The 17,993-nt window shown below is 38.8% G+C and overlaps 1 protein-coding gene across 2 annotated transcripts; it reads left to right on the top strand.

The window, feature by feature from the left end:
- Positions 1–1,667: 1,667 nt before the first annotated feature.
- On the top strand, positions 1,668–17,993 carry adck5 (aarF domain containing kinase 5). 2 transcript variants are annotated; one of them, XM_062047481.1, is made up of 14 exons: positions 1,668–1,833; positions 2,428–2,507; positions 2,570–2,719; positions 7,513–7,588; positions 10,770–10,970; positions 11,047–11,301; positions 14,383–14,514; positions 14,583–14,666; positions 14,731–14,812; positions 16,740–16,818; positions 16,890–16,981; positions 17,044–17,296; positions 17,376–17,492; positions 17,556–17,993. In XM_062047481.1, exons 1-14 carry the CDS (start codon positions 1,810–1,812, stop codon positions 17,656–17,658), a joined length of 1,728 nt encoding a protein of 575 aa, XP_061903465.1. In that variant the 5' UTR covers positions 1,668–1,809; the 3' UTR covers positions 17,659–17,993. The 2 variants fall into 2 exon arrangements, with proteins under 2 accessions (XP_061903465.1, XP_061903466.1); XM_062047482.1 differs by lacking the exons at positions 1,668–1,833; positions 2,428–2,507 and having other exon boundaries at positions 2,574–2,719; positions 10,775–10,970.

The raw sequence follows: 17,993 nt of genomic DNA, 5'->3' as shown, positions 1-17,993 counted from the left end.
ACAACATTACGCTCCCTCCACCCCCGTGGGTGCGCCCCCTCCCTTCCCGTATCATGACTCTTTTTGGACGTCACCACATCAAAAAATAAACACAAGATGTCAAAACGGCCAAAACCATCAGGTGCCCAGGGAAGAAAAAAGAGAAAAGAAGAGGAGGAGAAACGAGAAAAAGACAGAGGTAGCAGGTAGGTAACGTTAGCCTACATGGAATTATTTGTCTGTTACAGAATGTGATAGTAACCTGGCTTTTTAGCATTAAGCTAATGTTACATGATTCGGCAATTGCTAATCAATAAATAGCTAGTTCTGTTTTAACGTCGGGGCGAAGTTGGTAGAGTGGCTGTGCCAGCAATCGGAGTGTTGCAGGTTACTGGGATTCAATTCCCACCTTCTACCTTCCTAGTCACGTCCGTTGTGTCCTTGGGCAAGACACTTCACCCTTTGCCTCTGATGGCTGCTGGTTAGCGCCTTGCATGGCAGCTCCCGTCATCAGTGTGTGAATGTGTGTGTGAATGGGTAAATGTGGAAATACTGTCAAAGTGCTTTGAGTACCTTGAAGGTAGAAAAGCGCTATACAAGTATAACCCATTTATCATTTATTTATAACGTCGGGTTAATATTGTGGAGGGGGCTAAATTGTTATGGAAAATAATAATGTAACTTTAGGTAATTACAGTACTCCCCCCTTACATTCCTCAGGGACATTTGTATTAGATCTTTTAAGCAGGTGTTTTTTGTTTACATTATTATTGCCTTCTGGTTAGCTAATGTTTGCCCTGCAGGTAATAGTCACTTTTCCACCCCTTTATATATTAGGTATAGTTGTAAGCCTAGTTGTTAAAGTGCACATCATTAATGTTAATTAAGCAATATCACATGAGAGGGAATGCTGTTTTTTTAATTAGAGCACTGCTGTGATTCGGTTAAAGATAATCATAACATAACATTCTCATATAATATGTTAATTTGCTTTCTTTAAGTAAAAAAAAAGGTCAGAGACAAAGCTATTCAGTTTCTTGTGAGTATATACACTTCACTGCCGATGTGGGGGGGCGCCACCTAAAATCTTGCCTAGGGCGCCAGATTGGTTAGGGCCAGGCCTGGGCAAAAATGAGTGTTTTTAGTAAATTTTTGTCTTGAAGGGGAAATTGCCAACTTCCTGTTGGTTTTTGCCCGAGGATGTGAAATTATGAAATGTAGGTCTAAGTCAGACCTACATAGAGGTTTTTGTTCCATGTCTCTACGACCTTCCTAGTGGGAGTTACAGGCAGTTTGTTTTTGTTTTTTTCCCTAGGGGGCGCTAGAGCGCAATTTTGATTTTTGGAGGGTTTTTTTTTTTTACTAAAGTGTTGTGTCATCGTTTTTCTATGTGTGTGTAAAATTTGGTGAGTTTTGAAGCATGTTAAGGGGGGCAAAGTAGTGCGCAAAGCTGCGGAAGAATAATAATAAAGAATAATAATAATAATAAAACCTTACAAATTCAATAGAGTCCTTTGTCCCTGTATAAAGGACTCCCTGTGGGAGTCCTTTATACAGGGTACATGCGGACCCTAATAAGTACAAAAACAGTGGATGGCTGGATGGTATATTAGTTAATGATGTTCCGAACGGCGAAAGCGGAAGTGAGTCGGAGGGAACCTTCTTGAAGTCCCCGCCTTCTCTGGCCAGTTTGACCAATAGCGTGCCAGCAAGGTGACACGTGGTGAAAGGCTGGCCAGGCGGACGTCATTACAAGTACTTTTTTGACGTGAAGGTGGTCACTTTGGACACAAGTTCGTCCGGCGAAGAGGCGTATTTAACTCAGGAAACATGACGAGGAGGATCCAGGGATCTGTATGTTGCTCACATTTCATTTCGAAGCCGTGTTTTTCAAAGTAGCCTAGTTAGCTAAAGTTAGCTAGTTTGCGAGACGCTAACAAAGGTGCTCAGTGACCAACTAAAGTAACATATGCTAATTAGGCGTACAAAGTTGTTTTTTGCATGCTGTTATGTATTTCCATCAATCTGGTCATGGTTGTTATTAACTACCTCGCTTGAAAATGTGTAACTAGTCAGCCTCTTTGTCGACAAGAATAATTATCTTATTTATTTAAGGTGACTTGATCATCTCGGGCACCTATTTGAGACATTGAGTCCCTCGCGTTCAAAACAAAAACAACAAACATGTCCTGGGCTGGCTACGTTGGCCTTGGCTTTACACTCCCACCCTCCTTGCCCTCTTTCCTCTCATAACACACGGCAAACACTCCATTAAACTAATGTTATTATAGTAATGTTATAGCCTGCTTGGGTTTTGCCTTGTTTAAATATCAGGCAAACCAGTGGGCATCACTGTGCTCGGCTTAAAGTCCAAAGTTCACTTTTTTTTTTACCGAATCATTACATACAAAGACTTAATCGTTAATGTTGTGCTTTCTTTCCCTCTAGTGTAGATTATGTGTGCAGAATCTTCTCCAAAGACATTCAGACTCCTCGCTGCAGAGCTCCAGACCCTTCACCACTCTCAGGTACTAAATGTGAGCCCACACTGTCCCCACGTGACGATAATTAATCTCTTTTTATTTGACAGGGAAGGCAGACGCAGGGGATTGTTATGGAAGACGCTTGCTGCCGTTGCTGTTGGCGTGCCGGCGGCGGCAGGCGTCAAGTACGCCGTGTCGGGCCCGAGAGAGAGGAGGAAGATGAGGATAGTCATCGAAGGCTTTGGTCGTTTTTGCAGGTACCGTATTTTTCGGACTATTAGTCGCATTTTTTTTTCATAGTTTGACCGGGGGTGCGACTTATACTCAGGAGCGACTTATGTGTGAAATTATTAACACATTACCGTAAAATATCAAATAATATTATTTAGCTCATTCACGTAAGAGACTAGACGTATAAGATTTTATCGGATTTAGCGATTAGGAGTGACAGATTGTTTGGTAAACGTATAGAATGTTCTATATGTTATAGTTCTTTGAATGACTCTTACCATAATATGTTACGTTAACATACCAGGCACATTCTCAGTTGGTTATTTATGCGTCATATAACATACACTTATTCAGCCTGTTGTTCACTATTCTTTATAATTTAAAATTGCCTTTCAAATGTCTTCTTCGATGCGACTTATACTCCAGTGCAACATATATGTTTTTTTCCTTCTTTATTATGCATTTTCGGCCGGAGCGACTTATACTCCGAAAATTACGGTATGTGTAAAACTGCATAATGAGTGCCGTTATAACCTTTTGGCCCACTAATGTAGCTTAAAAAGCAGTGGCGGGCCGTGCGTTTCCCACTTAGGCATTCAGTGATGCCCGACTTCAATTATTCCCTCTCAAAATACCATAATTGATGTCACCCCATGACCATTGCTGGAGAAATACTATACAAAAACACATTTACGCACTACTGGGCATAGTACAAAACGGGTTATTTTCTGCCGCATTTAAAAATCAATAAACCCGCATAGGCAATTAAAACATATCTTATGTGGTACTGTCAAAATTAAAATTCCAAAAAACATATTAAACGTGAAAAAATTAAGAAATAAAATATCTGAACTCACATTTCATCGCCGGGACAGCTGAGCTGGCTTCCGGCTCACAAGATGTAGTTTCTCTTTAACTATCCTTCTTGAAAATGGCCTTGCAAACATGTGTGTAGTCTTGTCTAATCATAAAAGATGCAGATGAGGCGTGCTGGCTGAGTTCTTAAAGTTTACTCCACAGCGTGCTCATCAAAAACATCCCGCTGCATGTCTACATTCAACAACCTAAACAGGGCTACTGCGCATGCTGTTCACTACTGTGGCATGCTGGGTAATGGAGTTCTTATGTTACCTTGTTCATAACATCACAATATATATCTGCCTTAGGCCATCTAGAAGGCCTTACTGACAACAACTCGTGATCTGATTGGCTATTGCAACTGTTTGTCAAATGTTTGTCAGTTCACTTACACCCTGCATTGTTGATTCTGAAGGCTCTAGGCAGATTTGGTACAGCATGGCAACATAAGCTAACTGAAGTCTGATTGGATAAAAACTAAATAACCTAAAAACAACAGCGCTGGAAGGAGCATAATATGACATGAAGAGAATTTGAATACTTTTAGATATTTAGGGAAAGTAAATCAAAAATTACTTTTATCTTTAATTATGATTTCTGGTTATGTTAGGCCAGCAGAGAAGGCCTTGCTGGCCCTGACGGCACACCACTGTTAAAAAGGTAACCAACACATTCGAATATACACAAAAAAGGGTAATTTTTAACATTTACCGTATTTTTCGGACTATAAATCACAGTTTTTTTTCATAGTTTGGCCGGGGGTGCGACTTATACTCAGGAGCGGCTTAGGTGTGAAATTAACACATTACCGTAAAATATCAAATATTATTTAGCTCATTCATGTAAGATACTAGACGTATAAGATTTCATCAGAATTAGCGATTAGGAGTGACAGATTGTTTGGTAAACGTATAGCATGTTCTATATGTTATAGTTATTTGAATGACTCTTACCATAATATGTTACGTTAACATACCAGGCACATTCTCAGTTGGTTATTTATGAGTCACATAACGTACACTTATTCAGCCTGTTGTTCACTTTTCTTTATTTATTTTAAATTGCCTTTCAAATGTATATTCTTGGTGTTGGGTTTTGTCAAATTAATTTCCCCAAAAAATGTGACTTATACTCCAGTGCGACTTATATGTTTTTTTCCTTCTTTATTATGCATTTTCGGCCGGTGCGACTTATACTCCGAAAAATACAGTAATACAATTTTTAAAGACTTGGCAATTATCAGACCAAAATGATGCACATGAATTCTTGGCAGAGGGCGTTTTTTTTGTTGTCTTTTTACAGTGGAACCTTGATTCACAAACTTAATTAGTTCTTCAACAGGGCTCTTAAATCGAAAGGTTTGTATAATGAAGGAAAGGTCTTCATAAAAAACAATGTAAATATGAAAAATGGGGTTCAGCTTTGATAAGTCACTATTTTAGTGAAGGTTTGTACACTTTATATACATTTGTACACAATACAATGTGCTATACAGTACTGTATATCAAACATACATACCGTAATTTCCGGACTATAAGCCGCTACTTTTTCCCCTCGTTCTGGTCCCTGCGGCTTATACAAGGGTGCGGCTTATTTACGGCCTGTTCTTCTCCGACACCGACGAAGAGGATTTCGGTGGTTTTAGTACGCAGGAGGAAGACGATGACACAATGATTAAAGACTGACTTTTCATATACCGGTAGGCTGGTTATTTTGATAACGTACAGGCGAGCACTTTGTATTACTTTGCACCGTTGTATTATTTGTACTCTGCACAAATGCTGTTCGCCATGTCAAAGATGTGAAAGTTTGATTGAATGATTGAAAGATTTATTGTTAATAAATGGGACGCTTTGCGTTCCCAGACAGTCATCTCTGTCCCGACAATCCCCTCCGTGGTAGCAGGAACCCCTATATACTACGGTAATTACACATCAAAACCCTGCGGCTTATAGTCGGGTGCGGCTTATATATGGAGCAATCTGTATTTTCTCCTAAATTTAGCTGGTGCGGCTTATAGTCAGGTGCGGCTTATAGTCCGGAAATTACGGTTATTTAAAACGACAAGCTGAATGGTGCTCTGCCAACATATGCACACACAGAAGTCCCTTTCCCTTTGGTGCCCTCACAAACAATCAGAAATCACAAAAATCCTTAACTTTAACAACCATATTGCTACTAGGGCTGGACAGTTTACCAGTATTAGACTTAATACTGGTATATTTTAGAAAAATATACCGTAAATTCCGGACTATAAATCACTACTTTTTTCCTACATTTTGAACCCTGCGGCTTATAAAATGGAGCAGCTAATTTATGTATTTTTCTTTGCTGGCGGCTGTAATAAAAATAATTGTATTTAAAAAAAAACAAGCAAAAACACTGAATGTTTTTTTGTTTGTGCTATGGCGCCATATTTGGACGAGTTTGCTCACTGCAGATTCTGCAGTGTCCTTCCATTTACCAGTAGAGCTTTCTTTCTCTCAGCTGTCGTTCAGTCTTCTAGCCGTCCGTAGCGTTACTGCTCGTACGGACTCTTCATTCATGACTCCAAGCAACGTTTCTGAGTTTTACAGTATGTTTATTCTTTCTTTACACCCAAACATTTACTGAAGTGGCTGGACGAGGCAGATTTAGAGGGGGGGGGGAAGAGGTGGAGGTGGGTGATTGATGTCCTACAGACATCACACATGGGACTGTTTAGTAAGTATAAACAGTTTTAGTTTAACTATAAAACTCAGAAATGTTGTTTGGAGTGATGAATGAAATATCCATTCAAATAGAAAACGCTATAAACGGCTAGAAGACTAAACGACACTTTGGTTAAAAAAAAAAAAAAAATACAACTTCCGGTAAACGGAAGGACATTGCAGCACTTGCAGTGAGCGAACTCGTCCAAATATGGCGCCATAGCACAAACATTAAAACACCCTGTCAGTGTTTTAGCTTGTTTAGTTTTTTTTATACAATAATTTTATAATAGCCTCCAGCAAAGAAAAATCCATAAATTAGCCTGTCCGCCTTATAAGCCACAGGGTTCCAAGTGTGGGAAAAAAGTAGCGGTTTATAGTCCAAAATGTATGGTATATTATTGTATTCATGCGAGCATTCAAGATAGCTAGCTACTAGCAATTTAGTTGCCAGCTTGCGATGAGCTCTGTAGTTGCCAGGTAGCAATTATAACGCTAGGTGTCAGCTTGTGATTAGTGCGCCAGTTAGGGATTTGCGTACTGGTTGCCAACTGGCAAGTAGCATACCAATTGTCAGCTAACGGTTAGATGCTATTTTCCAGCTAGCTATAAGTGGTACTACTGCTATTATTTGACCATTATTTGACTTACCGTATATGACCAGTTTGATGCCAAACACCATTTTTATACAAAATATATACCGGGTAAGTGGGTGTTTTCCGCTCCATCAGTTTGGGGTCCCTGGCCTGGACAACGTTAAAGACCCCTGCGTTAAAATAAACTTGCCTTGAGATATCATATTTCTTCTTTTTGTTCTTTACTAATATTATACCGGCAAGTTAAATATTTTTGAGGGCATTGGGACATTTAAAAACGTATATCCTGCAATTAATTGAGCCGGTTGAATATTTTCTTAGTTCATTTGTGTAATGTTCTAATCCAGCATGTGTTTATTTTGTCTTTAGAATGTGTCCCTGGCTGCAGATCGCACTTTGGACATTCCTGATCCGATATTAGAAATCAAAACTGAGCATTGACATTTTTCAAAAGGCACACTCTACAGCAGGTGTACCTAATGAATTGTCCTGTTCCTATGAAACACAATTGTATTCTTTTCACTAGTAATTAGTGTCTTTTCATATATAAAGAGCATTTGTGAGCTTTAGAAGCGTACAAGGGGTCAGATTTAATGCTCTTGTGTGGCGTTTATGGCCCATGTGCCTTTTGCATAGTGTTTACTTTCATTTTAAATCCCATTTTGCTTGTTTTAGATCTCTCTCTGTGGGACTATTCATATCAGCGGATTACTGGTGGACCACCAATGTGGCTCTTCGTGGCCTGGATGAGGTAAGCTTCATGTTCACAACAACAATGCTGCACCAACAGGAAACCTGTACATTAATGAGCATTTCTGTGAGTGCACCAGATTAAGCTATAAGGCACATTTTCATCTGTAATCCCTGGACAGATGTTACATTGACACCCTGAAAAAGACAAGGTAAAACAATAAACGTACAATTCTAATTAAAACTATTAACATGCATGGAGACACACATGGGCAGCAGACCGGCCGTTACAATCAGTTCTTTACATACACACACTTGAGCATATAAATTTATACACTTGAACAAGAGACAACATTCATGATAGCAGGCATCCATGTGAACAGTGCTGGTTATCGATCAGCCATTTCTTTAAAATCATTTTACAATTATTGAGAAATGTTGGTTTGGATAGAGTTCCACAGATGCACTGCTGTAAGACAGAAGGAGGATTGGCCAACTGCCCCTTTGAGCTGATCTGATGTTGATAAACTGAGTGGTGGTGAAGACAGCCCACTGGGGATTTTAAATGGGAGACAGAGATTTGTGTGTTTGATCATATTGTCCCAATTTAGAAGCTTGTGTTTGCTTGATACTGTACCAAGGTGATAATCAATGGGTTTCCCATCCAGTATTTTTATTGTTTGTTTGTACAAGGATTCCAGTGGTTTGAAGGTGGTGACCTTTATATTTGACCAGGTAGTTAAACAGTATCTGATATGGGAGAGTATCAAGGCGTTCATGTAAACAGTTGCGCCACTGAGTGATAGTTACGTTCTGGTGAAACAGTAGTTTGAGAGATTTTATTGCATACCTTTTTAACTTGTAATTCCAATGTTAATTAATGATCCATCTGAAGTCCAAAATATTTATAATCGCTTATAACCTGAAGCATTTAACCTGACACAAAAACATCCGGTTGCACATTGAAATTGTTTTTTTAAATAACATTGCCAACGTTTTTTTATGTTAGGTTGTAGTTTATTTATTTTGATAATCGATTTGTCATTGACTAGCTTAACGATTAATTGACTCGTCGGATAATAAAGCATACACATTTAATGGCTCTAATTTTTCTATCTACTTCTAAATGCAGCTTAAAGGAGAACTGCACTTTTTTGGAATGTTGCCTATCGTTAACAATCATTGAGACATGACGGATGGATTTTTTTATTTATTATTATTTTTTAGTTATTTTACGAACAACCAGATGACTAATTCATTCATAAATATTTATTTATACTATAACTGTGCCTCTCATTCAGCTGTTACACAAAATAAAATGACTATTAAAATGTTGTATATTTACAAGAAATAAAAGGCAAAATGCTAAAAAAACCAACTTGTTTTTAAACAGTTAAAATAGCAGCATTGAAAACAACAAAACACAAAATCTCACTTCCTCAAAAAGAAAAGCATTTTGTGATGTTGAAAAAGCTGCACACTGGTATATTGACTATTGATTAACTCTTGACAGTTTTAGCACTCTAAAAGACTCAAAGTGTTGAATTCTGTCTTTAATTCTTAAAATGTTGGCTATTTGATAGATTGTATGTTTAATTTTATGATACCTTCGCATTGGTGTTTGCGTGGTTAGCGTTTGTTATTGTGCCTTTTTCTTAGGGCATTGCAAATTGATGCTGCTTTAAAAAGTACCGGTACTTGACTTACTTTACATGTTATTACTGGCGATGTTTGTGCGAGTGAAGGCGTGGACCTAACCTGACTCTCGCCAGATCCTGGTAGTTCGCTGAGGAGCTCAGCAAACTACCAGGATCTGGCGAGAGTCAGGTTAGCGTGGACCCACCTCTAGGGAAAAATACGAGTGATGAAACCAAAGATCATTTCCCCTTCAACAACAATTCTAATCAAGCAGACTTTGTGAGAGCCAACAACGATTACTTTTGGAAAAATTATGATACAGGACTTTGTATTTTTGAGCCCGAATACAACGAGAATGAGCAATACGTTTTAGAAGCCGACTGATGGATGCAATTTCATTGCGACACTAGCATCCACTGCATTGCCAGGTGCTAAACATACAAACTAACAATAACAAACCAGAATAAAACAAACACTGTAATATTTCCACTCTCGCTGGGATGCCGACCGACGGGACGCTCACATAATGAAAATTCAATCGCAATTCTCATGAAGTGTTAGAGTCTTGTGGGGTTTATTTCGCCATCTCGGGGGATGTCAAAGTCCACCAGTCACTCAGTCCATGGCCACATTTGTCTACTCCCAGGTGAGAGATGCTTTGAATTGTAATCTAGAATTTACTTCTAGCAAGTTTGAGACGAAGCAGAAGCAGCCGTCGGCTCAGTGTGTCAATAGCAGTGTGAGCCAGCATTAGCTCAATGCTATTAATGCGCCACTAAAATAGTCAGTCTGCATTGGCGCTTACAATAATATCACTCATACTTGGTTAATTTTCAGGTAATGACATGTAAATGGAATATTGTTGGCAGCTCCTGGATGTTTTTAAAGAGAGTATAATGGGAACAATTAAGGACCCTCAATCTGTTGAATCAATTGTTGGCGATTTATTTCCGAATTCGAATGCATAATAAAAGCCAAACATATGAGTTCTTGTCTGACATAAGGATTGTGAATGATAAACAGCACATCTCTTTCCAATTTTTTGCCTATTTCCAGTAAGATGACTGATCTGATCAGAGTGCATGTCCGAAAATAGCCGAAGGTATTCAGAGCGCAATATTCAAAATGGCTGACTGAATTTGTGGCATTTTGTGATGTTTAAACAGTGTTTTCACATACTTTGCAGATTGTAAATGCAATTGGATATGGTTTAATGGATACAATGAAACACAAATAAGCATATAAAGTCAACTTGTTTTTACACTCTACTGGTACTTTAAGAATGTAAAAATCTGCCTATTTGTTGACTGTTTTAAGTAATATTTGTGTTGCATGGTCACGATCCTTCATAAGTGTAATAATATTTTAGTTAATCCAAGGTAGTGAGTTTTTTGTTATTTTTGTGTTTAATTTTGCATGTAAAGTTTTGAATTGTTCTCTTCAATGTGGTTGGTAATAAGTTACTGTTTTTGTCACAGTCCTATTCATCAACAAGAATGTGCTCCCAATCTATGTCCTGAACTGCAAATTTAAAATGCAAATATTGGTGTTTTGGAATGCCAAATGACGGCGAGCGTTATTGCTGTTCACGTCTTACCTGCCAGAGCAGCCCATCCTACTTGGCCGGCATGTCGGCATGCCACCGGAGGGCAGCAGAGAGCATGGTGGAGGGTGCGGTAAAGAACGGCGGCATATACATCAAACTGGGCCAAGGTCTGTGTTCCTTTAACCACCTTCTGCCGCCCGAGTACATCCGCACGCTGCAGATCCTGGAAGACAAAGCCTTGAACAGGAGGTACAAAGAGGTGAGGACTGCAAGGGAAAACAAACCTAAAGAGCACACGGTGAGATTTCTCAGGCTTTTTTCCCCCTACACAACAGGTGGATGCTCTTTTCCAAGAAGACTTCAACAAAAGTCCACTGCAGATTTTCAAAACCTTCGACTACGAGCCCATAGCTGCTGCCAGCTTGGCGCAGGTTCACAAGGCGGAACTGTTTGATGGAACCTTAGTCGCCGTCAAGGTGCAGTACATCGACCTCAGGGACCGTTTCGACGGCGACATCAGAACCTTGGAGATCCTGCTGGACATCGTAAAGTTCATGCACCCAAGCTTTGGCTTCCGATGGGTCCTTAAGGTCAGCAAGCATTTCAATACATCATTCATATATTTACTTACTGATAGTTGGCAGAGCTCCAGGCTTTAAGATGTGTAGCGAAGCCTGCATTTATTTTCTTGTTTTACAATGCTGCTCTCCACATCTCAAGTGGTGGATGTACACACTGGGTGGGTCAGGCAGTATTATTTATTATATCATATCTGTCTGAAGTTGCCCCCCCTTATCATTGCAAATATTAAAATAACAATTTGAATGTGCTACGTTTGTGCCGTTACAGGTTTTAGGGGTTTTCTGAAATACATATTCTGACTAGCAGTGTTTTTGATTGATTGATTGTTGGTCATCTTACTTTAAACATGTAGTTAGTTTACTTCTCCCGAAAAGTAATTAAGTTAGTAACTCATTTACCTCAATGTGAGAGTAATTAGTTACTCAGCAAAGTAACTGTGACGTTATTTTTTATTTTGTTATTTTATCCGCTATTATGTTTGGTAACATCCTTAACGGCTAAGTAGTTTATTTTAAATCATTGAAAAATAAAAAACAATATAAACAGTATTTTAGAACATTTAGCATTTATCTGAACGCAATAGATTGCAGTGTGCCATATGATATGCGTAGATTTTAAAAAAAAAATACATATTCCGTAAAATAACATTAAATATTAAAAGTACAAAACCCAATACATTACCAAAAATATAAACTTAGGTAAAAAGATCAAAAGAATATTTGGCCTTTAAGTAGTGCAATTCTCTGCACCTGTATACCAAAGTACAGCCTGAAAGAACTTAAAATAAAAGTGACACCAAGTTTTGGCTAAATAAATGACATGCATCCAAGTAAAATGTTCCTGAATGACATTCTGACAATAAAATGGCATTTGTGTACAAATATTTGGGTCTTTTCTTAAGCTAATTTTAACTATGCAATCAAGTAATCAGCTGTGATTAATCATGATTAATCTGAATTTCAAAATGTTATGAATCTGATTCAAATAAAGGGCTGCATTTGGGCTTGGATTAGCAGCGTCAAGTGTCATGTTTTGATGTAAGGTGAAATTCGAGTTGTCGGCGGCAGATGTGGAGAAACACTTTTTTCCTAGATATAAGCGTGCATGTTATGTAAACATTCTTGCCTTTAATTTCAATGAGCAAAAAGTACTGCCGGTATTTACAGTTTGAGAACGCTACCTTTGAATTTCCCCGGCTGTGGCTCGTCACAATTATCGCGGGGCTTGTTTTGTGTCAGTCAGAGTGTGCAGTGAGACAGCGTGAGTAGGGCATGATCTGCTCATCATCGCCACTCCTCTCTCCAGGCAGCTGTGTGGCCGAAACCTGACACCTTGCACTTCATTCAACCGAACTGTAGTTAACGCGCCACTTCACATTCTTAGTAACGGCAACAGTAATTAGATTACTCGTTACTCAAAAAACAAAACGCCGTTAGTAATGTCGTTATAACCAACACTGCTGACGAGTGATATCATCCAGCTCTCTAACTTGTCAAAATCTCCCTAAACCTGTCCCATTTGTTTGTGCTACAAAAGTATTTGTCTAGTACAGTTATTCTTCATAGCCAGCCCCCCCAAGCTGAAACAAGCTCGCTAGTTAGCATCATCTAGCTAGCTCGCTTGTTGTCCCCTTTGTTCGCTCTCCGAGCCTCAATGTTGACGGGTTTCTACTTTGCTGCTAATCATATTTGGATGATTACAATCTGAACACTGTTAGTCCCGAACCAGTTGTAGTTCTAAAACATTAGTAGCCAGCAAGAAGGTGTATTTTTGATGTGGTGGATCAGAATCAGAATAGTTTTTATTGCCATTGTTTGAGAACGGGTTAACAAACTAGGAATTTTTCTTGGTGCAATCCTGCAACATAAAACACATAATAGGTAATAAAATGAGCTGTAACTGAGCTATCAGATCTTGATATTGTTATGTATGGATGTAAACAGAAGTCACAACACCGGAAGCATATTACCCGTGGGGGCGTGGCTACAGGATCAAATTGCCAAATGGGAAACGTTTTCTAATGATAATAATGTTGGTAAATTATTTACCGAAAAACCCCCCCCCCAAAAATGTGGTATATTACACGGGACATGTAAGTGTCAAAAAGACAGCCAAAAGAGGTTTGTAATGAGAATAAATCTAAAGGTACCCAAATGCAGAAAATGTAGTCTTGATTTTTAAAATGTTCTTTCAGAGTTTGCGTGGCAGCACTTGGTGCTGATAGAAATGCTCCTTTTTTTTTTTTTCCCAAAGGGAAAAAATGCCTGCATTTTACACACTTTTCTACCAAATCTTTTTTGGGGGGGAGATATGTACGACCATATCATACCGTGGGCTTAATACCGTGATATCGTACTGTGAGGTACACTTTCCTTTGTGGATCAATAAAGTTGGTCTAATTTTGATACCGTTACATCTCTATGATTTAATTTTTTTCACGAACCTGTGTTCATGAATGTATTTTATCCGTCCAACTCACCCATCAAAAACAGTGGGCGGGGCTAACACACATTTAGTCCAATGATTGGTCTAAAACCTGAAACAAAGTCTTTTGGCGTCTGAGTGTATACCTGTTTTTTTTTTTTGTTCTATATATTTCAGACCTTGCAGCGTTTGGAAAGCAAGACCTACTGACCCAGAGAATGTTAGTTTATGTAGATACATTTATTGAAGTTGTCGGTAGTTATTTCTGCACATGGCCAGGGAACTACAGTTGAAAACTAGCCTTCTGGCTAATTCTGGCTTTTTTAACCATGTGTTTTCTGAATTTGCATTGTTCCCTTTGAAATAAACTAATCTAATCACACTAAATACTACTCCGCTTCACACAGACAAGTGGATTTGCAGAGTAACCAATCAGGTGGTAGGATCCGCCCACTAACTTTAATGGGTGAAAACTAAATTAATGACGCACTGACACTACAGAGGTTCATAAAATAATTAAATTAATTGACACATTTAAACATGTCCCATTTGACCCTTCACAGAACCGGGCTCTAGGGACACAGGACCTTGAACACATCAATAAAAAGGCATTATAGGGCACCTTTGACAGATGCAGATTATTTCTGATTTTGATCACCGTTTAGGACCTAAAGGGCACGTTGGCTCAAGAGCTGGACTTTGAGAACGAGGCCAGGAACTCTGAGAGGTGCGCCGACGAGTTGAAACACTTCAAGTTCCTCGTGGTGCCCAAAGTCTTCTGGGAGCAAACGAGTAAGGTGAGGTTTAGGACTCAAATGATGACTTGATGTTCTGATCTATTAAAATCCCCCTTTTCACTTCAAAGCGAGTGCTGACTGCCGAGTTTTGCAACGGCTGCAAGATCAACAACGTGGAAGAAATTAAAAGACAAGGGTTGAGCCTGAAAGACGTACGTTAGCGTTTTTTTTCTATGAATAAACTGTCATGATGAAAGTACCATTCAACTTTCACAGACTGCAGACAAACTGATCCGAGCGTTTGCTGAGCAAATCTTCTATACGGGTTTCATCCATGCTGATCCTCACCCAGGAAACGGTAAGGAAGTGTGGGATTTTTAAAATGTAAAACTAAAAATTATACTGAAACAGTATAATTATCCAATATACCCAAATAGGCGCCCACTTCAATTAAGCCGCTTGTGTTGTTCACTTGGACAAATGAAATGCTACACTTCCAATAACTCCATTTGAAAAATATATACACAGGTAAATAACTTGAACCACTATGAATAATACTCATTAAAATATTCAGAATCACTTACAAAATAATAAAATGTCATGATATTGGTAAGTCATCACAATGTTCCCTAAATAATAAAATATGTATGGCATTTATTATACATGGCAGCTTTTTATGATATATTTTGAAATAATTGAAACTATTATAATTTATTGTGTAAAAGGTGAATAAATAAAAAAAATACAGTAGGTGCCATTTCTAATAAACATGCCATGTATTGCAGTAGTAGTAGTATTAAATTAGACTTGCATGTTACTTTATAATAGAAATTATTTTAAAATTGAATTCGTGTAAAATTACCAGTATTTTTCGTGGAATTAATGATTAAGTAATATTGTAAAAGTGATATTGTATAAATAAATGCCTCCTGTCAAATGAACACTGTACAGTCGTCCCTCGCCACATCAAATATTGCGGTTTCACCACATGGTAGTTTATTTTTAAAGCCTATTCTAAAATAATATTGCCCTAAATTAGGCATTTTCATGCATTAAAATGGAACTTTAGAACATCAATCCTGCAATAGTATTGGCGGAATACCAAACCAATCAGATGACACTTTTCAATATCATGGCCACTGATTGGCTCAGTCTTAGTGAGCATTACTATATTGGATTAAAAGAGTGTCAACATGACTAAACCAGTGTGCCTCAATTATTTTCTTATGCCCTCTGTAGAAAGAAGAAATAATTCCGCACCCCACAACTATAAAGTACCACTTCTAAAAAAATGGTTATAAGTACACCTGTGCATAACACTGTATCCTTATGTATATATAAGTATGTGTGTAGTGTATAGTTTTTTAGTCTGTAATAAAAACAATATTTAAAGTGAATCAATTTGCCTGAAATAAAAAAAATAGATGTATAATCATTAAACTATTACCATTTGATACACAAAATTAAATGAACTCAATAAATAATAAATTCAAATTGATCAGTAACATTAACTCAGGAGCACAATATAGAAAACACTTTAACCTACCGGACAAAAATTATTAAAACAATTTGTGCTGCTTTCTTTTTTTATCAAAATGAGGATGTCAGGAATAATAGCTAAAATGAGCAATTTTTATAGCGGATAGCTTTTCCAAGCGAGTTTTAAAGCATGATACTGATAAAGCATGTTCCCCCCTTGCATCTCACCACACCCCCCCAAGTGGGCCTGCCCCACTATTTGAGAAGGCCTGGACAAAAGGGTGTTATTTTATGTCGATAGGGCTCTCATAATGTTGATTTATTTAATAAGAAGGTAATAAACAAGGTATCTGATTTATAATAATCACTCCTACGTAGCGGAAATTCATTTTTCGCGGTAATGTCTGGAACCAATTACCAGTAACAGACAAGAGATTACTATACTTGTACTAGTATTGAGTTGTGCATGCCTGTTATTTTTTATAATATATACTTCAACATTAAATTCTCAGTATCTTTTGAGAAAATAATGATTCAAAACCTGATTAAGTGAACTTGTAAAAAAAACAATTGTATGGGTATAAATGTTGCACTTGTAATAACACAGATGACATGTCTAGGTACAAAATCAGTCTTTTATACTAAAACTGATTGCCTTTTCATTGAGTATATGTTTTGTTACTTACAAACTAAATCTGTTTGAGCCAATGAATGGCCACTATTTCTGGGAAATACGGTAATGTTTTTATAATTCTAACAAAAGCTTGCAAGTTGTCTATAACTACAGCCTTGTTGTGTTTCTGCAGTCCTTGTGAGGCGAGGCCCCGACAGCAAGGCAGAGTTGGTGCTTTTGGATCACGGCTTGTACGAATACCTCAGCCAACAGTAAGAGTTGTCTTGTTCAAAAGAGTGCTTTCTACTTCTGACGCTAAAACCATATTTCTACTCGCCTTTAGCGACAGGGCGGCGCTGTGCAAACTATGGAGGTCCATCGTCCTGCGAAACGAGGCCGCAATGGAGAAGTACTCCAACGCCTTAGGGGTGAAAGGTAAGGACAAATTCAGTCATCAGCGAGTGCCAGCGTTAAAAGTAAGAAACCTACTTTGGCAGAGTACTTCCTCTTTTGCGAGATGCTGCTGCAGCGGCCCATCAACATGCGGCAGCTGCGTCTGTCCAATGTCCTGAGTCGGGAGGAGACAGCTTACATGCGCCAGATGGCCATCCACCGCTTCAACAACATCATGCAGGTGCTCAAGTCCATGCCTCGCCCCATGCTGCTGGTCTTCCGCAACATCAACACAGTCCGAAGCATCAACATTACCCTGGGGGCGCCCGTGGACCGCTACTTCATCATGGCCAAGAGGTCGGTAGCACGGCGGGCGACCGAGCCCTTTTGATCATCCAATCAACGGGAAGTGATCAGATTTGTGATTGTTCCTTAGCGCGGTGCGGTGCTGGGGGAAGATCCAGGCGGAGAGGACCAGCATGCTGCACAGGTTCTGGGTCGTACGCTGGTTGTGGACAGGATGGGAGGGCCTCAAGTTTGAGCTGGCGTTAAGGTTAGACGAATCTAAATTCTTACTTTACTGTGTTTGTCACGCTTAAAATAAATTCCCCCCCAGGACGGAGATGGCGGCGATGAGCGTGACGCGCTCACTCGTAAACCTGCTGAGCTACTTTGGTCTCATCTCTCTGGACTCTGACCTTTACGAGTACCTGAGATAGTTCTCCTACCTCAACTTGTGGACCTTTTCTTTAAAGCTACGCAGTCGGACAGTCAGGATGTACTCACGCCACAATTTTATGCTTTTAATGAAGGAAATGAAACATAGGTACTGACTTTTGAAGGCAACTGTATTGCTTTAAGATGCTGGATTTGGTTTTGCAGCAGCGTATTTAGCCGATATTTTAAATGGAAGACAATTTTTAAAAGAATATCTGCTTGATTGAGATAAGTGTGTCCTGACGTATGGGTCCATTCATTTCTCACTTTCAATGCTTTAAACAACCAAATGTTCATAGGTTATTTTGACAATGTTAATAAATTATTCTACCTCCTG

Source organism: Entelurus aequoreus, linkage group LG05 (genome assembly GCF_033978785.1).
Source record: "Entelurus aequoreus isolate RoL-2023_Sb linkage group LG05, RoL_Eaeq_v1.1, whole genome shotgun sequence".
Lineage (NCBI taxonomy): Eukaryota > Metazoa > Chordata > Actinopteri > Syngnathiformes > Syngnathidae > Entelurus > Entelurus aequoreus.
Note: the sequence above shows the minus strand (reverse complement) of the source record. Positions and strands in the feature narration are given on the sequence as shown.

What these genes read in the sequence shown, in the direction of transcription:
- adck5 (XM_062047481.1), top strand. Translation starts at nt 1,810, where the DNA reads ATGACGAGGAGGATCCAGGGATCT. An exon ending in CTCTTCGTGGCCTGGATGAG is followed by an intron (nt 7,589 to 10,769) that starts GTAAGCTTCATG and finishes CTTACCTGCCAG; the next exon opens with AGCAGCCCATCCTACTTGGC. An exon ending in AAGGGTTGAGCCTGAAAGAC is followed by an intron (nt 14,667 to 14,730) that starts GTACGTTAGCGT and finishes CAACTTTCACAG; the next exon opens with ACTGCAGACAAACTGATCCG.